Source organism: Jaculus jaculus, chromosome 7 (genome assembly GCF_020740685.1).
Source record: "Jaculus jaculus isolate mJacJac1 chromosome 7, mJacJac1.mat.Y.cur, whole genome shotgun sequence".
Lineage (NCBI taxonomy): Eukaryota > Metazoa > Chordata > Mammalia > Rodentia > Dipodidae > Jaculus > Jaculus jaculus.
In genome coordinates this window covers 13,225,191-13,250,201 of record NC_059108.1, presented here as the reverse complement: position 1 = coordinate 13,250,201, position 25,011 = coordinate 13,225,191, and the positions used below count along the sequence as shown (strand labels likewise).

At 44.5% G+C, this 25,011-nt stretch overlaps 1 protein-coding gene across 1 annotated transcript; it reads left to right on the top strand.

Moving 5' to 3' along the window:
* The first annotated feature begins 203 nt into the window (after positions 1-203).
* On the top strand, positions 204-23,714 carry Hsph1 (heat shock protein family H (Hsp110) member 1). Its single transcript, XM_004659989.2, has 18 exons — positions 204-492; positions 2,963-3,020; positions 5,194-5,334; positions 5,885-6,007; positions 8,186-8,285; positions 9,082-9,215; positions 9,549-9,793; positions 10,201-10,429; positions 12,044-12,150; positions 12,450-12,583; positions 14,833-15,038; positions 16,460-16,591; positions 19,159-19,296; positions 20,118-20,243; positions 20,883-20,990; positions 21,082-21,201; positions 21,371-21,532; positions 22,849-23,714. Exons 1-18 carry the CDS (start codon positions 386-388, stop codon positions 23,053-23,055), a joined length of 2,577 nt encoding a protein of 858 aa, XP_004660046.2. The 5' UTR covers positions 204-385; the 3' UTR covers positions 23,056-23,714.
* Positions 23,715-25,011: the final 1,297 nt, after the last annotated feature.

Sequence of the window (25,011 nt, the reverse complement as noted above, 5' to 3'; positions counted from 1 at the left end):
GAGCCAATGGTACGGGAGCGGCTGTCCTGCCGCTATGGCAACGGCTGACGTCATCCGGGGACCGAGCCACCCATTGGGTAAAATCTTTCGAGAAGGCTCGAGAAGAAGGAAGCGGAAGTGGCACGTGGAGGCGCCGGTGAGTAAATGCCGCAGATTCTGGAAAGTTCTCAGCAGTGCGCTACATAAGGCTGAGGCGTTGGGACCTCCCCTTTTGGGTCGGCAGCGGAGCGGCGGCGAGAGGCCGGCCGACACCGGGCGCAGCGTTCTCGCCGGAGCATCCTTCCTGCCGCCAGCCCGCCCGCCGGGGAGCCGGAGACATCTTCCGAGATCTACCGAGCGCCCGAGCAGGCAGCGAGCGGAGCGGGGACGAGACCGTGAGCCGGCCATGTCGGTGGTAGGGCTGGACGTGGGCTCGCAGAGCTGCTACATCGCGGTGGCTCGGGCCGGGGGCATCGAGACCATCGCCAACGAGTTCAGCGACCGGTGCACCCCGTGAGTAGCAATTTCCTGGGGGGCGATGCCGGTGGTGGGGAGGGGAGAGCTCGGGGGAAGCGGGAGCCTACGGAGAGCAAAGGCAAGCATCCCGAGCACGGCGGCGAGCGGGGTAGCCCGCGTCGGGCCCGGGCAGGATGCGATCAGCTCGTCGCCTGGATTGGGTGATTGGGTAGGTGGGTGGTCCTGGGGCTTGTCGGGGTTCAGAGGAGCTCGGAGAGCCGATCGCCCAGGGTCGGTACTTTGGGGGAGAACCGCAGAGCCCCGGCTGTTAGCAGAAGCCCGCGACTGGTTCGCCTTTCCAGTCCGGCTCGCTCCGCGGCCACCCCGCCCTGCCCTCCGGGGCTTCTCGGAGCTCGCTGGGTGGACCACCCTCAGCTGTGCCCCTCCTGCGAGTACCTTTGTGCACCGCGGAGCTGGGAGCTGCTCGGCCTTTTCTTCCGCATTGTGGATCTTGAGATGACCTAGAAGCTTCTAGAAAGAGCCAGTGTGCTGCGCTTCTTGCCTTGGGGGAGCCTGCGGGTGGTGTTAGCTACCACAATAATGCTCGGTGAAACCTCAACCCACCTACCTACCTCTTTTCTTACTCTCGTCTGCTAATGTCGCTGGCCTCAGTGCCCTGAAATCATTTTTGGGTGGGTGTGTGTGTGTGTTTGGGAGAACTATAAGCGTTCCTTCTAACGCATTGTTAACAGTCATTCGTGAAGATTTCTAGACCGAGTTTTTATTTGACTGGTTCATATATACTTGAAAATGGTACACTGTGCAGCAGCATGGGGTGGGCAGGCAGGAAGCAACATGGTGAAAAACCCAACTTTTTGAGGGGGGTTGTTTCCCAAGGTAACAAGAGGGAAACATAACCTGCCTGTGCAATCATAAGAAATCTGCTTATCACAGTAGTTGCTGTCGTTTTTTTTTTTAATTAATTAATGCACCACGTCCAAATTGATGTGTAAACTGGACCATCAAACCCAAAGTAAAATAACTGGCCTTTATGCAGATACTTACATGCAGGTGAACGTTTCTGAAAGTGAAGAGGAAATAAGCAAACGCTGACTGTTAGAAACACTTTTTTTTTCCCCCCCTCAACAGGACTTTTGCAAATCCATGATGGTCTGTTCTTTGGCAGTGTGAAAGACTCAACTGGAGTTTAGTAAGAGGGGTGACAGTGTTTCCTTCGGGACATTCCTCCCTGCGTGCAGTTTGCGTGTTTGTTCTTCAGTAATAGTAATTTTTTAAAAGCCGTTCAAAGGAAAGCAGGAGGGAATTTGTGATCTTGAATGTAGTGACCATAATATACAACTAAAAACTTAAAGGTATTGTTGTGGGAAAGGTAAACTGAGGGTGCTGTTGGCATCCCTCTTGAGGTGCTTGTTAAAGTAATTGGCTCACAAGTACATTGGATACTGGTTCCTTTCCTAATTAATCCGATTTCTTGGAAGATGAATGAGACCCATCCTGCCAGTGTATCATTGTTCTAGAATGGTCGTTTTTAGACTTCCTTGTCTAGGAGTTGCTTTTAATGCTCCTGACTGTGCATGCTTAGACAGTCTGGGCCCAAGTTGTTTCTTTCACAGCAGATTTAAATGTCCTCAGTACAGTCCCAATTGACTCATCTCATTTACCTATGTAGGAGTAACTAAACCAAAATTAGATGAGATTTGGATTAGTAATGCACAATTAGATTACGCCTAATCCAAAGCCTTAATCACTACCTCCTCCACACAAGGCTTCTCCATCTTGCCTCTACTGTTACTATACATGCCACTTTCATTGCTGAGAAGCGGCCTGACAGTTACAGTCACTTTTTAGTCTTGTCGCAGCAGATTTCGTACTGACATTTATTATTCCATTCTCCTATGGCTTGCTCTGTCTGCATCGTCATCTTTGATCTTTTCAGATAGTCTCTTAACAGGTGGGAGCCTCTTTTGTGCTCTTGAGACTCCAGAGACATAACTTAGACTCCTTTGCTTAGGTTTAAATAAAAACTTTGGAACCTTGAAGAGGCAGATGATTTATCAAGACAGAAATAGGTATGGCAGTGACATTTAGGTTTGAACAAGAATTGGTTGACTGAGAGGTAGAATGACACTCTTTTTTTGTTAGTCATCTCTAATGTCAAGTTGAATAATGGCCTTGAAATATCCAAAGGGTTTTCAAAACTAGCGTTCGATACTTATAAATTGGTGACCTGGTGGCATTATATTAGCAATTGAGGTATTGGAACATGAGTTCTGATGAGCAGAGATGCCAGGGGTGGTAGGACTATCCCCTTGACTGTATTGTCAGTGGGTACATGATACCTCCCCCAAGTTCGCATGTCTGTGAAAGTTGTGGACTCCAAAATAATGCTGGGCTTGTACCTGCCCTGCTACCACTAGAAAACATCAGGATTTTCTTGTCTATGAAAAAAAGTCCACATTTTTGCTTTTTAATATTTTTGAAATGTTTGGTTTGTGTTTGTTTTTAGGTCTGTTATATCATTTGGATCAAAAAACAGAACCATTGGGGTTGCAGCCAAAAATCAGGTACGTTTTAAGAGCCTTCTGATGGGGCTTTAAAGGAAAATCTCCCTAACATACCAGTAAAGTGCTTAAGCTTAATCTATTTTAAAGTTTTGAATACTTAATTGAGACATTCATGAACTCTCAATTGATCATTTCTTACCTTATGTTCCTCTTTTGTTTTGTTTGGTGACTTAGAATGTTTCCATTGACAGCTTCCCATACTCCTTTGGGTAATCACACCTCTTTTTTCTTTTTTTTCTTGAAGTAGGGTCTTGGTCTAGCCCAGGCTGACCTGGAATTCACAGTATAGTCTTCGGGTGGCCTCGAGGCCTGGAACTCTCAAGGCAATCCTCCTACCATTGCCTCCTGAGTGCTGGGGTAAAGGCATGTGCCACCATACCCAATGTATCTCTTATTTTCATGTAGCTACTAAAAGGTTTTACATACATGATTATTACTTCTGACTTAAAATTCTGTTAAAGCCGGACATGGTGGCTTGTGCCTTTAATTTCAGCACTAGGGAGGCAGAATTAGGATCGCGGTGAGTTCGAGGCCGCCCTGAGACTACATACTGAATTCCAGGTCAGCCTGAGCCAGAGTGAGACACTACCTTGAAAAACCAAAAAAAAAAAAGTTAAATAGCACTACTGTAGGGTAGGAGGAGTGAAAAAGAAATCATTGGAGAGGCTTTAAGAAAGAAATGTTTAAAAAGCTTATAAACACAGAAAACACTACTGCTAAGAAAGAAGCTAAATTCTGAAGTATATGTTAGTATGACTAGTTGAACTGAAGATCATGACAAGAGGGAGAAAAAGTAAATTTAAAAAGTTATGCTCAAAGTGACTTGCTGGAGAGTAGAGGGACTTACTAGTGCTGGTCCTCAGTGAGCCTGCGCAGGGTGGTGAGAGCCCTGTCCTAAATTTCTACAGCTGCAGTCACTTGAGGACAAGTTGAGACTCGCGCTTAGCCTATAGGAGAGTCTCATGTCCTCCATCTCAGGTTTGACGTTTTAGGATAAAAACACATTCCATGTTGCTTGAATGACTGGTACTGCCAGGTTATATTCTTATCTTTAAAAGTAGTTGGCAGAAAATAAACACTCAGGTGACTTTAATCTTATTTTAAACGAGGGTCTTACTTTAAGTGAAATATACTTACTCCAAAGTGAGACTTACTAACAGATTCTAAAGCTGATCCAAAAGTATTTGTCTCAAACAGCAGATTTAGAAAGCATTATTTCCTAACAGCTTGGCATATTTCTGGTTTTTCTGAATTTGAGTGTTTCACTTGAACATTTTGCTTGAAGTACAGCCTTCCACTTCCAGCAAAGGCCGCTACAAGTAACGACAGGTGTTGGAGTGTGCTCTGCACACACTTAGGCACTGAGAGTTTTTCTCTTTACAAGCATGTGCGCCAGTTCCTTTAAGAGAGTACGGGTTCAGTCATTATTGATAAAATGTGTGGCTCCTGCACCCTCAGAAATAGACACATAGAGCTGAAAGCATTGAAACTGATTTATCCTCATCTTTTAACTCTTGGTCTAGGTCAGCCAGCTTCCCATGCTATTCCTAGGAAAAACTGCAGTCCACGGTGCTTTCTACCATAAAATTTTATCCTGGTTACTTGGAAGTCTATTAATAAGTTAACACTTGAGGGCTGGGGAGATGGCTTAGGAGTTGGAGTACTTCCCGCTGAAGCCCTAGTGCCTGGGAGGATCCACGTGCATGCACAGAGCTTGATTCCCTGGCCCCCATGTAAACATCTGGGTATAGCAGGACTCCTGTACCCCAGTCTTGTGGGGACTAGAACTGTAGAATAGCTGGACTCTGTTCATCTGATGTGACTCCCAACAGCAGCTGAGCATGAAATGTGGCACATTTAGTTGGGCTACAAACGGGGTGAGATGAGTTGGTGGTGATGAGGTGGGTGTGCAGAGCCTGACGGACAGTTTCACTAACTTTTCCTCGCAGATTCTGAGATCTCTTGACTGTTTCCAGTGACACTGTTGTCCTCCCTGATAATTTTCATAGAAAAAAGAACAAAGGCTATCCATTGATGGGAAGTTGAAGGCTCCAAGGAGAAATTATTTGCATCCCCAGGGTTTGCTGGACAAATGACTATATCTGAAATTACTGTCGGTACTAGTAAGCAGTGACATGCGAGAAAAATCTTAAATACTGAAATTCTCTTACAGCAAATTACTCATGCTAACAATACGGTGTCGAACTTCAAGAGGTTTCATGGCCGAACTTTCAATGACCCCTTCATTCAGAAGGAAAAGCAAAACCTGAGTTACGATTTGGTGCCAATGAAAAATGGTGGAGTTGGAATAAAGGTAATGCACTCAATCCAGCACCTGTTGGTAATTCATCTGTAGAGGAAAATGTTGATGTCTTTAATATTTAAGCCTCTGAATTGAACATGGGGTTTTGTGTTCTGTCTAGCTCAAAAAGTGAGTGAGCATAACTTAAATTGTTTTTGAGACAGTCAAGTGGTAATATATACTGCTGAATTTGTGTTTTTCTAACTTTCTAGCAGTTAGAAAATTTTGGCTTCTTTGTTAAAGAAATAATGTACTAAGACACTTCATTTGTACTTGTTTGGTGAGCAGTAGTGTAACTATCGGAGGCATTCCTAATACTTCAATGCATTTCTTTGGTGAAAAGTTACTACTTCCATAGTGCTTTGTCTTGGACTTTGAAGAGGGAGAGATTTGCCTAGATTTAAAAAATTTCCCCTCTTTTTGTTCTAGGAAAAGCTCTTTTCTTCCCCTTTTCCTCCCATTATTTTCGTCCTCTTTCTTAAAATGCTAGGATTTTGTGGAGAGTGTATTACTGGGAAGTCATATCAGCGTGCCCTTGAAGTGTTGTTTCTCTCCATGATAGGTAATGTACATGGATGAGGGGCATCTGTTCAGCGTGGAGCAGATCACGGCCATGCTGCTGACCAAGCTGAAGGAAACGGCTGAGCACAATCTCAAGAAGCCAGTGACTGACTGCGTCATTTCCGTGAGTAGAATTCAGTTCTTAAAGTACCACCTGTGTGTCTGCTGTATTATTAGCAGAGAACAGAACTGTACTCAAGCATTAAGGTTCTGGAGCATTTCAAAGTAGACTTGAATGATATTTTTAGCCAAAAATTGCAAAGGTTCTTGAAAGCATAAACCAGGATGCCCTGTGGAGTTGTTGGAGAATGTAGACTGGCCACATCTGTTCTGTACAGCAGTTGATTGCTGTGATATCAAACAGCTGCTGTGGTTGAGAGCTTTTTACAGGTGTTGAGAATTCTACCCTCAGTTGATAAACCAGGACTTCAGAAGTTTTAGTATTGACAATCCTCTTGCTGCCTGGACAGTTATGAGGTAGATTGTCAAGGGATACTTGAAGTGAACCAGAAAGGTCATTATGTTAAACAAGTAGCTGTGAGTTGTTTTCCCAAGTGTCGGATGGTGGTTCCGTCTGCCGAGGCTTACTCTGCACTGGGGTGGTGTGAGGTAGGTGCTGTGAGCTGTGTGGCCTGCTCAGAACAGTTGGAGGTCTCTGACACTGCGTCCTAGGGACATGAATGACCTAGGCAGAAGGGATAAAAATGTCTCTTCTAGCCTTTGTAAGACAAACTGTTCTACCAAAGGACTGCTGCTAGAAAGATACTAATCTTCGTTAAGTCTAGTCATTTAAAATTATTAAATTATTATTATTATTATTAAATTATTATTAAGATTGATGAAGGAAGTATTGTGATCTGAAAGTTGAGCTGGGATCTGCTTTTGCTCTTGCCCTGTCTTAAGCATCTACAAATCTGTGACACTTTGCCAAGCTTGCTGTGAGTTTATGGTTACTCCTTTCCTAATGAGTGCCCTACTTAAAATGCTGCCCTAGAAGGCAGTCAAAAGAATTGCTTAAAGCCGGGCATGGTGGCGCACGCCTTTAATCCCAACACTCTGGAGGCAGAGGTAGGAGGATCACTGTTGAGTTTGAGGTCAGCCTGGTCTAGAGTAAGACCCTACTTCAAAAATCAAGGCCTGGAGGGATGGCCTAGTGGTTAAAGCGACTGCCTGCAAAGCCAAAGGACCGAGATTCGATTCCCTAGGACCCACATTAGCCACATGCACAAGGTGGTGTGTGCATCTGGAGTTCCTTTGCATTGGCTGGGGTCCCTGGTGTACCCATTCTCTCTCTCTTTCTCTCCCAAATAAATAAATTAAAACAAAATAAAAAGAACTGCTTAAAACTAGAAGCATGTTGGTGCCATCAGAAGCTTCAACCCTTAAGAAAATGAACAGGCCTTTAAAAAATTTCTTAAGGTTTTTTAGTTTCCTAAGTGCTGGGACTAAAGGCATGTACCACTGCACCCAGCCATTTTTGTGATCTTAACCAGTCTATTAATGCTTGAACTCTGAATAACAAAAGTGCAGGGCAGTGGCATATGCTAGAATTAGCTTGGTATCACCTGTAAATGCTAGTAGTCCTTAACCTATAATTTTATTCCAGCTAGCATTAAATGTTGATTTAGCATTATAGTTTCTAGTTCCTTTATTTTAATTTTTATTTATTTACTCGAGAGAGGGAGAGAATGGACACACCAGGGCCTCTTGCCACTGCAAATGAAGTGCATATGTATGTGTCTCCTTGTGCCTGTGGCTTACGTGGGTCCTGGAGAGTTCAACCAAATCCTTTGGCTTTTCAGGCATATGCCTTAACCACTAAGCCATCTCTCCAGCCCTGTTTATTTTTTAAGGTAGGGTCTTATTTTAGTCCAGGCTGACTTGGAACTTACTCTGTAACTCCAGAATGGCCTTGAACTCATGGCAGTTCTCCTTCCTCAGCCTCCTGAGTGCTTGGATTAAAGGTATGTGCACCACACCTGGTTAATTTTCAAATTTAAGGCTAGTTTAGAAAGCATTAGTTCATTCACTTAAATTTTATATTCAAGTCATTCCAACGTTTTATTAATTCTGGTGAATTTGATTATAGTGTAAATTATGACACTACTAGTTTTGAGGTAGTCTTTAAAAACAACATTATGGAAGTTAAGGAACTTGCTAGAAATTTAAGTTTTTAAAATTCTCCTTCTGTTTTGGGACCTGGCCAGGCACTTAGTTGCATTGTTGTAAATTGATTAGAACTGGTTGGTGAAGCATTTGTAAGTATTGTGCTCTAGAAGAATTAAAATCCTTCTTTTCGCAGGTCCCTTCCTTCTTCACAGATGCCGAGCGGAGGTCCGTGTTAGACGCCGCGCAGATCGTCGGCCTGAACTGCCTGAGACTCATGAATGACACGGCGGCAGGTGGGGGATCTGAGCATTCGTAGAGTGTTTTCATTAGAAATCTCTTAGCTTTTGTTTTTCAACTTAATCCTTCAAATTAGGTAGGCTGCATTTAACTTTTTTCATGGTTAAGAAACAAACCTATTTTCCCAGAGCTACGCAGTCCTGGGTGTTGTAAGTACTTGGCTATAAGCATTGCTTTCATTCATTCTTTTTCATCGTATGTTTTCTGAAGTGTGGCTTTAGGAGTTGCTTACTCGCCGAGCACTGACGCAGGTCGGCACCGCTTGGCAGGCCGTGGGCTGCTCCTAAGGAGCGCAGCGCTTGCCCTCTCCTAGAGCTTGTGCCCGTTTCCTGCCACGCACGAGAAAAAACTAGTCAGAAATAAATACTGGCTTTCTTAGGCTGCTTTCCAGTATATTTCCAATAGGTTCTTGAAAAGCTGTTAGGTATAAATGATAAGAAATGCAGTGATTCCAAAGCCCAGAAACCAAAACACACTTTAAGGTCAAAATGCTAAGGATGGAACAAAAGCAAGAAAACAAAGATCTCGGAGCAGCTGCACTTGCTGGGCTGCATGTGCAGTGTCTAGTTATTGGGGGAGAGCAGTCCACCAGCAGGTTGTGCGTACAAGAAGTGTGACAGGTGGGCACACTGGTGCTCACACCAGGTGTGATTCTCAACACATCTCTGCGTACTGAAGGACAGATAGGGCATTGACCTGAAGTGAAGAGAGAATTAATTCACGCCATCTTGAGTAACAGTGAAATGACTAGAAAAACATGAACCAAAAGACTAAAACTATTTTTTTTTGTAGTTGCTTTGAATTACGGAATTTATAAGCAGGATCTCCCAAGCCCAGATGACAAGCCTCGGATCGTAGTCTTTGTGGACATGGGACACTCGGCTTTCCAAGTATCTGCCTGTGCTTTTAACAAGGGGAAACTGAAGGTAAAGTTGTGGCTGTGGCGCTAAGAGACCAGAGCCTGTTAAATGTGACTCGGGACCAAGCTCAGGAGCTTCAGGCTGCTGATGGGGCAGGCTTGGGCCTTCAGGCCGCTCTCAGCGGGTGAATTACTTTAAGTAGGACTTGTTTGGTCTGCACGAAGGTAGTGTAATTCTCTTACTGTCTTAGATGCTCTTCAGTGTCTATTAGGAAAGAAGAAAAAGATGGTATCTTCAGTGTAGTGCTCAAATCTTTTCGGTGGTTTGAACAGGAATATCTAAGATTCTAGTCACATGTGTGATGAAAACTAATCTGTCTGTCTGTGCTGACTTTCTTAGGTTCTGGGAACAGCTTTTGACCCCTTCTTAGGAGGAAAGAACTTTGATGAAAAGCTTGTGGAGCATTTTTGTGCAGAATTTAAAACGAAGTACAAGTTAGATGCAAAATCCAAAATTCGAGCACTCCTTCGTCTCTATCAAGAGTGTGAAAAGTTGAAAAAGCTAATGAGCTCCAACAGCACGGACCTGCCACTGAATATTGAATGCTTCATGAATGACAAAGATGTCTCGGGGAAGATGAACAGGTGTGTGCCTTGTGCTGCTTGCTTACGTAAATGAACTTGGCTGAAGCCGTAGTCTAGAGGTCCTTTGTAGCCCGCCGCCACTGGGTATTGACTTACGTTTGTGGTCTATCTGCTGCAGGGCTTATGGCTGGAGACGCTTAAAACTTGGCATCTTTGTAAAGTGTGTTTCAGTTTATTTGTTAAAAGTGATTTCTTCTCACACCTACAGAATTCTTATTTCCTGTCTTTTCTGCTATCTGATTTATTTTTAAAAAGCCAGGGGAGGGTATGAAGAACTTGGCCCATGTGGGATCTATCCGAGAGAAGCAAAACTTCTGGGTTATTTATATTGTTTAGAAACAGTACAAGGTGATAATTGGCTGTAACTTTTCTAATGATTTATAAATTCTTCCTCTTAACTTGGTAAGGTCACAATTTGAAGAACTCTGTGCTGAACTCCTGCAAAAAATAGAAGCCCCCCTTTATTCATTGATGGAACAAACTCACTTGAAGGTAGAAGACGTGAGCGCTGTTGAGATTGTTGGAGGCGCAACACGAATTCCAGCTGTGAAAGAGAAGATTGCCAAGTTCTTTGGAAAAGATGTTAGCACGACCCTGAATGCAGATGAAGCGGTGGCCAGAGGGTGTGCACTACAGGTATTTTGTCACCCTGCCTCTTCCCTGCACACCCCTCCCCGTTGTCCTGGTGGTCAGCGCACATTGAGAGCGCCTTGTGTGCACATAATTAGGCTGCAGAAGGACCGTGTTGAAATATGGAAGATCCCAAGTGAAAGATTGAAAGAACGACTAAGCCTGGTATTTTTCAGACAAGGTATTAGAAACAGACATGGTTCTGAGGGAATCACAGGAAATGCAGGCACTGAGCACAGATTAAAGTGTGATAGTGACAGTTACGCAAAACCCTGGCAGAGGGATTGGATGGGAATCTGACGTCATAAAGGCTTGATTAGGGGAAAGATACGGTTTGAGAACATCCCCTCCCCCGTTCCCCTGTGGATTTTTTTTTTTAAAGAATTTTTTTTTAATTTATTTATTTATTTGAGAGTGACAGACACAGAGAGGAAGACAGATAGAGGGAGAGAGAGAATGGGCGCGCCAGGGCTTCCGGCCTCTGCAAACGAACTCCAGACGCGTGCGCCCCCTTGTGCATCTGGCTAACGTGGGACCTGGGGAACCGAGCCTCGAACCGGGGTCCTTAGGCTTCATAGGCAAGCGCTTAACCGCTAAGCCATCTCTCCAGCCCCCCCTGTGGATTTTTAACCTGCTTATCAAATAAGACTAATCAGAAGCATAAAGCCAGTTTTTGAAGCAAAGTAGTAAATCTGGAAGTTAGAACTAAAGAGGCTATAGTCAAATTATGAGCTAAATGATTAAACTTTTTCCAGTTTAACATGTTGGAACTCTTGATCTAATTAGCAGGGATTTTTATACAAAAATGAAATTTTGTAAACAAAGATCCTTAGCATAATAATTCTTAGAAATGTGTGCAGAAGGAAAAAGGGTTTTCATAATACAAACCTTCCAACTCTTGGTTGAATTTGCTGCTACTTCTGTTAAATAGTTTTGTGGGTTTTTTAGTGTGCGTGTGGTGCATGCCCATGTGTGCAGAGATGTGTGCCCTGTGCACAAGTCAGAAGTTTCCTCTTCTATCTCTCTGCCTTCCTGAGCACACTGAACTTGACGTTCATTGACTTTCAGTTAGGCTAGCTGACCAGCAGCCCCAGTGAGTCACCCTGTCTCACCCGGCTTCGCGCGGGGATTGCAGGCGCACGTTGCCGTTCACAGACTTACGTGGGTGCTTGGATCAAACTCGGCTCTCCTCATGCTTGTGCCGCAAGCACTTCTGTCCATTGAGCCACCCCCACCTCCTGCCACTGCTTTCTCCTTTGCAAGATCACTTGAGAATACAAGTGTGCATAGACACTTTTCATGTTTTACATTTATTTAAAAAGCATCCAGAAGAGAATGAATTTGTAGTGAGTTGCATTGCTGTTAGCAAGGCCTTTCTGGAAAATCTGCCTTCTCTTAAGCCTGTGGAACTTGGTGTTAAGACTCCCTGTTCCCAGAGCCATTTGTGCGCTACTGATTAATGTAGTGTTAGCATGGCAGAGTGTGTGCTTACGAGAACATGTGCTGTAAGCACGTTCTGGATTTCCACTTAAATCTGCCCATCCCTTGGGGTTGAGTTGTAAAAGATGAGTGGAAAGTAATAATGTGATGATAACCATTTTAACTTTTTTCTTTTTTAAGTGTGCAATTCTTTCTCCAGCATTTAAAGTGAGAGAATTTTCCGTCACAGATGCAGTTCCTTTCTCAATATCTCTGGTGTGGAACCATGATTCAGAGGACACGGAAGGGTATGTAGCAGTAAATCACTTTCCAATACTGCCTTGACTATAAAAGTTGAATGATTTTTATGGTAGAGTGCTGAGATATGCTAAGATTATCAACACCCAACCAAGCCTATCAAGACTTAGCAGTTGGTTGCTAGGAGTTGATGGGATAGAGTAAGGATTTTAGGCCCCCCCTTCCTCTTTTTCTCCCCCCCCCCCCTTTTGAAGTAAGGTCTCTCTAGCCCAGGCTGAACTGCACTTCACAGAGTTTCTTTAGTTAGCTTAAGTACTTGACCTGACACATGTCTTCCTTTCCTCACTAGTGTTCATGAAGTGTTTAGTCGGAACCACGCTGCTCCTTTCTCCAAAGTCCTCACCTTCTTGAGAAGAGGGCCTTTTGAGCTAGAAGCTTTCTATTCCGATCCTCAAGCAGTTCCCTATCCAGAAGCCAAAATAGGTGAGAGCGCCCCCCCCCGTGTGTGTGTGTGTGTGTGTGTGTGTGTGTGTGTGTGTGTTGCTCTTTGAGATGAAGACTTGGGCTCTCATTCAGTGTAAACACTTCACATTGTTTTTCTTAGCAATACTAAGTGGAACAAATCCCATGTGAGGTGGTTTCCTCTCAGCGCACTGGTGGTGGAGGAATCTTTCTTGGTGGATGTGCTGGCCTGAGGAGGTTGAAAGGACATCCTGGTTTGGCTGCTTCCCTCTTACGTTGATGTCATCTCTACTTAAAAGAATATTGCCTTCTGAAATGATGACCTTTCTTCTAGGTGAAATATTTTGTGCAGTCTAGGACTTCTCAAATACGCTTTGTACTGATCCACTTTTCTAAAGGTACATCTTTTTAGGTACTTTTTCATTGGGAGGCTTGACATGGCCTCTTCACTTCAACTCACAATAGTTGTTCATCTGGCTTGTGGACGCTTGCCAGCATTTCCAGGTCTTTAAGACTCACCCTCGTCCCACTTCTTTAAATAAATAATGGAGCCATTTTAAGGAATCCCACCTGGTCAATTGTGGTTTTCTTGTTCATTGAAGACTAAGGTGATGTAGCCCACCAGTGATGACTCATATCCCTTATCTTTGTGTTTGCACAAGTGGTCAGAGGAGAGCGCCACTTGTCCCGTGTCACTCACCTGCATACTTCCCTGAGACACAGTCTCCTGCCCACAGCACCGAGGCTACGGGCGTGCGTGACCACGTGGCTGGGGATGTGGGTGCCGTGAGTGACGCTCAACAAGGTCTCAGGCCCTCATACTTGAGCAGCAAGTGGTGTTAAAAGCCATCTGGCTCAGCACTTAAAGGCTCTTGCTTATAAAGCCTGGTGACCCAAGTTTAATTCCTCAGTATCCCCCAGATGCAGAGTGGCTTCTGCTTCTGGAGAGTACTTGCACTGGCAGGAGGCCCTAGCAAGTCACTTTTTTGTCTCTCAAATCAGTAGTATTTTTGTTGTTGTTTTTGAGGTAGGGTCTTGCTCTAGTCCAGGCTGACCTGGAATTCACTAGGGAGTCTCAGGCTGGCCTCAGAATTTACAGTGATTCTCCGGCCTCGGCCTCCCGAGTGTTGGGATCAAAGACAAGTACCACCATGCCCAGCAATAAGATTTTTTGAAAGCCATCTCCCCAGCCCAATTTTTTGTAACATTTACCACAAATTTAATATGAGGTAGAAACATAGTTGGAGATGCTGATGTGTGAGGGCTTTGTTGTTGTTTTTGAGGCAGGTTCTTGCTCTAATCAAGCTGACTGGCATTCACTATATATATAGTCTTAGACTGACCTTGAACTCAGTGATCATTCTCCCTCTGCCTCCCAAGTGCTAGTATTAAAGGTGTGTGCCACCACACCCAGCGCCTAGAATGTTTTGATAAATTGAATACTATATCTTAGTTCTCATGCCAAGAAGATAAAATTCAAGCTCTTCAGCATGGCATCTATAATTTTTGGTATTTTACCATACCAAAGAGCTTGTTTGTACGTACTTGAAGCGCCCTGTGACGCCCCGTCCTCCTGAGGCGCTCTTGCTATGAATGGAGCACTTGGCAGTCCTTCCTGAAGTAGTCACCTGATAGCTAACCAGCGCCCTTCACTGGTCTCGTAATTAAACTGGTGACTTTCCATGTTTGTGCAGACAGACTGGCGAGTAAAAGGCTGCCAGACCTCCTGGCACTCGCAGTCGGGGTTGAACTACGTGAGGTAGTGGTCTCTGCAGCCGCGCTGGCGGCCGTAGCTCGCCGACCCCACCGTGAGCTCGGCGTGTGCCCGATGTAGTGCTCACCGCTGCTAGGCGGCGGCACCCATTTTGGCTCACCTCCCGTATTTAAAACATGACCAACTTTTGATTCTCTATAGGATGGACATGTAGCATGTGCTGCTGGCTAACATCTGCCTTCGACCACTAGCAGAGCCCAAGTCTGGCGCGCTTCTCCAGCCGGGGAGCAGGGCAGGGGCAGCTTTGTCGTCTGTCCAGAGTATTAGTTACAGGATTACTCTGGCTTTCTGAAGCTGTGTATGACATCTTAACACAAATCCTGTGAAGTGCAAACACACTTTAAGTATACTAAAGGGTTTGTGAGTTGGAGGGACTCAGGAGATGATTCTGGAACAACGGGACTTGTGAGCTTTATTAAGCTCAGCACTTGTAATTCTTGTTCTGTTCTTCACAGAGATTGTGTCATCCCTAAAATTGTCATTTTCTGTGGCCTAGGTCGCTTTGTAGTCCAGAATGTTTCAGCACAGAAAGATGGAGAAAAATCTAGAGTGAAAGTCAAGGTTCGAGTTAACATGCATGGCATTTTCACTGTGTCCACCGCGTCCATGGTAGAGAAAGTCCCCACCGAGGAGGGTGACGTGTCCTCTGTGGACGGAGACGTGGAATGTCCCAGCAGACCACCGGACAGCTCAGATGCTGAAGTAAGTGATGGAGAAGTCTTTGCATTTGCACGTGGCACTAACTTGATTCTAAGCTGTAGGCCAACAGTAATGATTAAAGCATTTTTCTTGATAAATAATTTGATAAAATTTTGTAACTATAGATAATAGCTTTTTATTTAATGGAAATATATAGGAATTTAGTGAATAGTGATCTATGTATGAATTAACTGATACATAATTTAATTAAAGCAGGTAGTTTCTTTGCCTTTTTATCAAAGCTACATACATGTTTGGTCAAATGTTTTTTTCCCTTAAGTTTTAAATATACATAAACAGAAATGGAAAAGATGCTTTGGGTCTTTTTTTTTTTTTCCAATTGTATGGAAAAATGGGTTTTGGTGTTCCAAGGGACTTGTTGTGTTCAGTAATGAGATTCTGAGTTGGGGAGTGGCAGAGAGAGTGCGGATGTAAGAGCTCGGCGTCTCAGGCCGACGTGCAGTGACTCGGGGGCTGCTTCCCTAGGGGCTCGGTGCGTTACAACTGTTAGTTTATATCTGGGGACTAGTGGGGGTATTAAGGTGTGAGCTAGTTCTAGAATGCTGAAGCACCATTAGCATTATGAAGCTCAGTGCTTTCCTCATCTGGAAACCCCACACAGTAGTGAGGTAAGCAGACAGGCTGCATCCTTCCCAGTGTTCTGGTACCTTCTGGATGTTAGTAATGCTGTGCCTCTTAGTAGTAGGTCAGTGTCCTTTACATTCTTGAAGTTGGGGGATGGGGACCCTGAGAGACTTCAGGGTGAGCAGAGAAGAGTCAGCTGCCAGGGTTTCCTCTTCCACAGATTAGAAAAGGGCACCCAGCAAGCACTGGGGATTAAAGCCCTTTAGAGCTCAGTTTCTTTCCCTTTGTTTAAAAAGAGGAGTTTTAGGCAGGGTTGTTCCCGTGCACTCTTTGTCCCAGGGGCCTTGGAAGTAATAAGTCGCTGACTGGGCAGAAAGCAAGGGAGCTGCCAGCTGGGTGATGAGCCATGGCGGAGGTAACTGCCCAGTGAGGTGAAGTACTGCTCTTCAGATGCGTGGTGGCTGCTGGTGAGACTGTGGCTTGGAGGCTTGTTTCTGGGAAAGAGGCCCGGAGTAGTAACCCGTCTCCCATGTGTTACAAGGTTAGGTTAGATAGCAGGTGCTTAAAGGGGACTTTCTGGGTGTCACCACATCACACCGATGCCTACCTGCATTACCTAACTATATTAACTGCTGTCATTCACAAATCTCTTACAGGTTTAAAGTGTCTTTAAGTTTTGAAGTATTTTGTGCTGCTTTTGTTTTTATCTAGCACCTTTTCTGCCCACCTATTAAGATTTCAGAAGTTGAGTGTACTGTGTGTGGCGCCTGTAACTTTTCCGTTTATATATACAAGCACACCTCCTTTCTACATCCTTTGTGCCTGGGCTTTCATTGCAGAAAAATATCCAGCAAGACAACAGTGAAGCTGGAACACAGCCCCAGGTACAAACTGATGGTCAACAAACCTCACAGTCTCCCCCTTCACCTGAACTTACCTCAGAAGAAAACAAAACCCCAGATGCTGACAAAGTGAGTGAATCTTCTGGTTCGTTCCATTAGACAATGTTGCAGCATGTAATCGTAATGGTATTGAGCCTGCAGTTTCAAGAGCAAGCTCCCCGTGATTTTATTCTCTGTGGATTTTTTTTTTCTGTTAATTTTCTGTGTTACTCAACTTAAAGCAGTTATGAGTGAAGTACTCTGCTCAAGTAGGGAAATTGGATCTCCTTTATACCCAAGCGCTTCTCTTGATTAACTGCCACTCTGAGAAGCCGCGGAGGAATGCAGAGCATTTGTGGTCTTGTCGTGGGCAGAGCCGTGGGGTCGGTTCTCATGTGAGTTAATGAGATGATAAGTACACGGGCCACGGGAGTGCCGCAAGCCTCCTCTCAGGTTACCTGTCAATTCAAGTAAGTTCCTTGTGATGATCTGGCAATAACCACGGTGCATTCAAAGTAACGCCTTCCCTTGCTTCTGCAGTAGTCATTGGAAGCTACAGTTAAACAAGATCTTTGAAAAGTGACCAGGTTCTTACCGGACCTTTAAAACGGGTGGTCAGGTGGACATGGCGCTGCCCTTGTCTCCAGGTCACTTCGCAGCTCGCTCTCGGCAGGTTCCATGTGCATTAACTCGTTCCTGTCGCTTGGTTCTCTCCCATTTTTGAAGATAGGGTTCTGTACTTAGAGCATTGTTGGTGGAGGTCAAATGCATTTTATGTTAGGTAAGAGTTTTTCAGTTTGCATTTCCTTATTAGTCTTGTGGGTCCTGACTCTTTTCTACAAGGTACCTTTTCCTCCTCTGGTTAGAGTTGTGTGACGATGGTAGTTACTTGAGTATCATTGCCCTTGATTTAGGGCTGTCAGTGGACTTGTGCTGACAGTGTCAATGCCTGACTAGAAAAGGACATTGGGTGGAATGTCTTGTTCAGAGTGGAAGGTGGGACCGTTAATCTCAGCCCTTTAAAACTCTCACGTGGAGGGTTCCTCGTCCACTCCATGCTGCAGTATCAGTTTGTGATGTATTGGCCTTGTCAGTGGTCAGTTCAGGTTTGTGCTCCTGTTGAACTGCGACGTGTACACTGTCCTGAGCGGTGCCCGAGTCGGCTGCACTTGCTGTCTTGCTCGCTGTAGGTGTCTGATGCACTTTTTTCTTGTTTGTGGGTCATTCCTTCAGCGCATGCTCACTGCGTGCCGCGTTTTCTCGTACTAGAAGGAAGGAGACCACATCTGTGCTGGCTGACATTAGTGATGGTGCTTATTGCTGTTTTCTAAGGAACGTGGAACCTCGGCTGGCAGACGTGCTTTGCAGTCGTCACTGAATTTTCTAGTCCCAGCTTCTGTGGTCAGGCGCCTACAGTTGCCGACAGCCTTCGTGACTGAATCCCCAGGGAAGCAGTGGTTGGGTCTCCTCCCGCTGGGACACCCTGGCCAATCATGTTAGGGCATTCTACATCTTGGTTTTCGCGTGTCTATATAGAGCTGAGTCCCCTCAGTTACATTTTTCAGTGTGGCAGGAAAGGGATAGGAATCTGAAGAAATGGAAATACATAGGAGAGGCTTGGAAAATTCCAAGCTGCTTCAGCCTATATTTACATTATTTTGGGAAACTCTACAATAAAATACACAAGTATCCCTTCCCCAAATGTTTGCTGAAATGTTCTGAGTTTGTTTAGGGCATAGCTACATATACATAATGAAGTCTTGGGATTGGGGTTCCAGTCTGGGCAGTCGGTGCACTCATGTTTACACACAGGACCTGAACGCGAGTTTACACAGTAATGTCAGTGGGTCTGTGTTTCACCTGACCTGTCACATGAAGTCAGCTGTGGAATTTAGTCAGTTTTAGATTTTGGTGCTTTTCAGATTAGGGGTGCTCACACTTCATTATCATTTCCACATCATCCCATTTGCTACTTTAAAGCTTTTTTTGTTCTGTTTTGAGACAGGGTCTTGCTAAGTGGCCCTGATTTGCCTCAACCTGTCACTCCTGCCACAACTTCCGAGAGCTGGAACTGCAGACATGGGCCACCACCCACCTGGGTGACTTGTGCTGCTTTTTGCCTTTCTGAGTTGCTGATGAGAAATTACATTCCCCAAAGGCAGATAATAGATAGTACATCTGCAAGCGTTAGGAAGTTTTCAAAGCACTCAGGGCAGTGCTGACTATGATTAAAACAGGTATAATATTAGGATTTGGGGGCTGAGGTACATAGTTTAGAAATTGAGCAAGTCCTAACTGATAGATACGATGTCATAGTTTATATGAGATTACTGTTAGATTGTAGACTGGGAAGGTATGGACAGTGGACTGTTTTGGGGATTCACGAGCATGCTTGTTTATTAGAAGGGATTGGAAATTAAAGGCCTATGAAGAAAAGCACTCACGGGAATGTGAAGTTCAGTGGAGAGAGGGTGTCTGGGCAGGGGTGCAGACGGGGCGCTTGGTCAGCCCGGGCCGTGGGAACTAGGCCATCTAGAGACTCAGCTCCGTGAGGCCAGGTGCTGGGTTTTGCCTAGGTCAATCAGTAAGATAGTAGGTGGTGGTTATTTTCCAAGGATTATTAATTTCTCTCTTATTTTTCTTCCTCTCTTCTTAAGGCAAATGAAAAGAAGGTTGACCAGCCTCCAGAAGCTAAAAAACCTAAAATAAAAGTGGTAAATGTTGAGCTACCTATTGAAGCCAACTTGGTCTGGCAGTTAGGAAAAGACCTTCTTAACATGTATATTGAGACAGAGGTGAGTATTTTAATTAAATATTTTTATATTGGATTAATTTGTCTCTACATAGTTCTAGTAGATAAATGGCTGCAATTCTTTCCTACATCCCAAGTTTTGTATATAATTTCTGTACGATGAAGGCAAAAGGAACAGATACTCCGTTGTATTTATAATGAATTTTATTGATTAATGTACTTGGGTTCAGCTACTGAAGCTGACTACAACAATTAACAAAGTGTATTTAAAATACACTGTTTCTTTGAATTATGGAGAAGTTCATTTATTTAAAATCAATTAAAAATGTGAAAAGTAGTATGGCTCTTGGCCAGTATTAATCGCACCATGATACAACCACCCATATAACTACTGGCAAGAGAACAAAATTATATCTACCCAATGGGTTGTGATACCCAGTCTGAAATGTGAAGTTAGGAAATTTTTATATATATATATATATATTTATTTATTTGCGAGCGACAGACACAGAGAGAAAGACAGATAGAGGGAGAGAGAGGGAATGGGCCCGCCAGGGCTTCCAGCCTCTGCAAACGAACTCCAGACGCATGCGCCCCCTTGTGCATCTGGCTAACGTGGGACCTGGGGAACCGAGCCTTGAACCGGGGTCCTTAGGCTTCACAGGCAAGCGCTTAACCGCTAAGCCATCTCTCCAGCCCAAATTTATATATATTAAACAACATCACATGCATTTATAAGATGAACCCACCTACAGTGCTTGTAGAACAATCTAATGAGGGGTAAACTGAAACAACAATTTTTGTATGTTTTGTTTTAGTTTTCAATACTGGAAGATTAAAATAAGCCTTTCTGTTTCCTGACAGGGGAAGATGATAATGCAAGATAAGCTGGAAAAAGAAAGAAATGATGCTAAGAACGCAGTGGAGGAGTGTGTATATGAGTTCAGGGAGAAGCTGTGTGGGCCGTATGAGAAATTCATAAGTGAGCAGGTACGGTGACGAGTTCGGTTTTTAGGCACATCCACATGTCCTGTGTAACAAGACAGATGTCATAAATTACCTGTGTTCGTGTGGAAGATTCTGTTACACTAGTGAGCAGGAGGATATGGAGTGAAGGCAGCTGCAGCCAGTCACAGTGCCTTCCCTCCCGGCCTACCCTTCTTGGGTGCCTCTGAGTGTTGTGGTGTTTGCGTTGCGGTGGGGTCTCCCTGTAGTCCCGGCTGGCTTCACACCCGGGGCGGTCCTCTCCTGCCTTGCCTCTGCAGTGCGGAGATGGGCGCGTGCTGCGGTTTCTTTGTTGTACAGAAACTTCTGACGGGCTAAAGGAGGGGTGGGACTGCTTACGATGCAATCATTCAGCTACCTCAACATCCACGGCGTCACGGCGCCTAACACTACCTTCACAAGAAAACCCTCATAATAGGGGGAAAAGGTGACAACATCAAAAGAAAAGATAGACTAATGGAGAGAGGGAGGGGATGTAATGGAGAGTGGATTTGTAAAGGGAAGTGGGGGAGGGAATTATGGTTTATTGTCTCTAAATTATGGAATTTGTCAAGAAAAAGTTTAAAAAGAAAAAAAGACTTCTGAAGGAAGATGGGCACTAATTTCTTCATGTTTCATTTGAAGGAACATCAAAAGTTTTTGAGACTGCTCACCGAGACTGAGGACTGGCTCTATGAAGAAGGAGAGGACCAAGCTAAGCAAGCGTATGTTGACAAGTTGGAAGAGTTAATGGTAGGCTCTCTTCTTCCCCTAAAAAGGAGTACTCGTATTTTAAAATTGTACCCTTTTAAGCATGAAAACCGTTCATTACATTTTATTTTAGAAAATGGGCACTCCAGTTAAAGTCCGATTTCAAGAAGCTGAGGAAAGGCCCAAAATGCTTGAAGAACTGGGACACAGGCTGCAGCACTACGCCAAGATCGCGGCGGACTTCAGAAACAAGGTGGTGCTCCTTGCCCCGGGCGGGGGAGGAGACCTAGCTTGTCATGAGCCAGCATGGGGGCTCAGGGGTTTCCATGGTGAAAAGTTGGGTCATTGAGAGCAGGGTGCTGGTGAGTTGGGTCTGATTCGATGGGCTGTTCAGTATTCGTTGACCGTTGCGTTGTTTGCAGGATGAGAAGTACAGCCACATCGATGAGTCTGAAATGAAAAAGGTTGAGAAATGTGTTAATGAGGCAATGGAGTGGATGAATAATGTCATGAACGCCCAGGCTAAGAAGAGTCTTGACCAGGACCCCGTCGTACGGGCTCAGGAAATCAAAGCAAAGATTAAGGTGAGTGTTGACTCTACTGGGTTCTCTTGGGGGCCTAATGTAAATCATTAGAGCCTTAAACATGCCATTGTCTCTTAAGTCTTGATTCATCCCTATTAAGACGGGCTTCTTGAGTTCGTTATTGCCATCAGCAAACATACAAAGTCTCCGAAGTTTGGGGCTGGACACAAGGCCTAGTGGTTAAGGCTTCGCCTGATGTTGCAGTCAGGTTTGCATTGCTGGCAGAAAATACCCAACCAAGAGTGGCTTACGGGGAAGAAGGGTTTGTTTTGGCTTACAGACTTGAAGGGAAGCTCTATGATGGCAGGGGAAAACGATGGCATGAGCAGAGGGTGGGTGGATATCACCTTGCAAACATCAGATGGACAGCAGCAACAGGAGTGTGTGCCAAACTCTGGCAAGGGGAAACTGGCTGTGCCAACCATAGCTTACCCTCAATACTACACTGCCTCCAGGAGGCTTTCATTCTCAAATTGCCATCAGCTGGGGACTTACCATTTAGAACACCTAAGTTGATGAGGGACACCTGAATCAAACCACACCTGGGAACCTTAAGGACTTAGGTTCAGTTCTCCTAGGACCCATGTAAGCCAGATGCACAAAGTGGTCCATGCGTCTGGAGTTGGTTTGCAGTGGCTAGAAGGCCCTGGTGCTCCCATTCTCTCAAATAAAAAAATAAAAATAAAACCTTTAAAAAAATTCAAAAGAAAAAAGTCTCTGAAGTCTGTGCTGGGTTACATTTACTTGAGCTCATCAGTGTGTGTGTCGCCAGCAGCAACTGAGCATTCATTGTCCACAGTCCCTGCCCCGCGGAGACCACATGCTGGTGGAGGACCAGTAATGCACAAGGGCATGTCACGCAGCGGACCGTATTATGCGCTGTGGGAGGAGAACAGTTGGGTAGAGAGGAAGGGCCTTAATATGGGGTGAAAACTATGGATAAGGGGACCTTTCCAGCCACGTTCACATTCTAGGCTGGAAACTTGAGTTCCAGTTCTTTGCCCATGAGTTTGCATTACCTTGAAATGATCTAACCTCACTGAATATAATTATAATGTGAAGATCATAATTTCTGTCTTTCAATGTTGCAAGGAATAAAGTATAAAACCTGAAGTCCATGATTGTACAATAATCACTTCATGATCAGGCTTCAAGCTATGATGTGGGGGAGTGTTTGAGATACGGACTTCTTTGGTAGGTGTGTGGTTGGAGTTGGTGGAAATGCTAGTAAACACTGGCGTGGGAGGAGAATGAACTGGACAGATAGGTCTGAGTCACTGTAATGATCACTTTCTTTTTCCTTTTCTTTTTTGAAGGAATTAAACAATGTGTGTGAACCTGTCGTAACACAACCCAAACCAAAAATCGAATCACCTAAACTGGAGAGAACTCCAAATGGCCCAAATGTTGACAAAAAGGAAGATGATCTAGAAGGCAAAAATAATTGTGGTGCTGAGCCTCCGCATCAGAACGGAGAGTGCTACCCCGAAGAGAAGAGCTCTGTAACTATGGACTTGGACTAGGTGGCGGGGCACACATTCCTCCAGCTAACGAAGCAGTTTTGCCATAGTATGTGGTTCTACATAACAGACTGAGACTATTTATATTTTCTTTTTTAAGAATGTCTAGAAATTTTGTGTATTATATGGATAAAGAAAAAAGCTTAAGTCTGTAGTCTTTATGATCCTAAAAGGGAAAATTGCCTTGGTAACTTTGAGATTCCTGTGGAATTGTGAATCCATACCGAGCTTCTGTGCAGTATTTCCATTTGTATCACTGAGGATGGGTGACTTGTCTCTGAGGAAACACACTGTACTGCCTGTTCAAGAGGGCCGACGAGATCCAAGCATCTGCTCTTGCCAAGGTCGTTTTCTTGCATTTTGCTCTCCATTTCAGCATGTGTGGATGTTTATAAACAAGACAAAGTCTGACTCATAAGGGCTTTCAAAAATTAATTCTAATAGACTGATTTTGCTTTCATATTAGTACAAATTCAGTGAATAAAACAAAAGCTTAGTGAAATGTGTTAGCAGCATGCAAAACAAAACTTAAAAAGTCCTATCTCACCGTACAGTACGTTGTTGTGTGAAGGTGTGAAATGAAGACTCTGATACTGTTGTAAACTGATTGTGAAACTCTATGAGCTTTAGAATAAAGTTCATCCTCTGGAGTAATTTCTAAACTGTCTGCTGTGTCATTCATTTGAAAAATGGGGTGGGAGGATGGCGCGAGTTACTACAGCAGAAATGAGATTGGTGTGGGAAAAATCACTCTCCTGAGGAAAGTCTGCATATGTAGTTACTACATTACAAAAAGTCTTAAAGGGCTAGAGAGATGGCTTAGTGGTTAAGGTGCTTGCTTGTGAAGCCTAAGGACCCAAGTTCAATTCCCCAAGACCCATGTAAGCCAGCTGTGTGAGGTGGTGCATGCGCCTGGACTTTCGTTTGCAGCAGCTGGGGACGCAGACCTGCCCGTTCTCATCTGCCTCTTTCCCAAAGTCTCTTAAATACAAAGTGAATACAACTTTACCATTGAGAAAAAGTACTACTGACATAACAATCGTTTGTCACCCATTTAGTCCTTAACCAACAACGGTTCTGTCTGTCAGCATATGGGAGGCGGTGTTACAAAATTTTCATGAGCTAGAAATCAGGAAACCATCTATGTTACAGTCCAGCATCGTGACCTAACATTGTAAGACATAACTATAAAAATGTTTAGTCAATCCCATCAAAATCTCTTTAATACACTTCATCTTGTCTGCTTATTTTCTAAGAACAAAACAAGGATAACACTGGAGAGGAGAGAGGTGCACACTGAAGTTCAGATGCCCCACGCTGCACGCGAGGGTGGCCATCAGGAAAGGTTCATCTTTCGGTTGTAACTTAATAGCTCCCGTGACATTTGTGCCTCATAATCTTAAGAGACTCAAGAAGTTTATGAAGTGGAGAAAACACATCCCAACTCGGGTCAACCAAAAGTTAGAGTCTGCACTCCTAGACCAGGCCACCGGCTCACTAACAGGTACTGTCAGACACGGATCGGACCTAGGCCAAAAGTCCCAAGTGAGGGCTGGAGAGATGATGGCTCAGCTGTTAGGTGCTTGCCTGCAAAGCCAAACAACCTGGGTTTGATTGCCCAGGACCCATGTAAGCCAGATGGACAAAGTGGCACATACATCTGGAGTCGGTTTGCAGTGGCCAGAGACCTTGGCATGCCCATACTCTTTACCTCCCTCCACCCCTGCTGGCAAATATTTTTTTTTAAGTCCCAGGTGAGGCAGAGTTAACATGCAAATTTGGGACCACATGGCTATTGACAATTTGTGGGTTACCCTTGAGACCCGAATCTCAGCTGGAAGAAGAGGTTTATCATCTGAACCTTGGTGAAGCCAGACATGTGTCTGATTCGCGTCTGTTTGCAGTTTTGCTTTATCCTTCTCACATTGGCCGTAGAGAGACGTTCTGGTCGCACTCTCC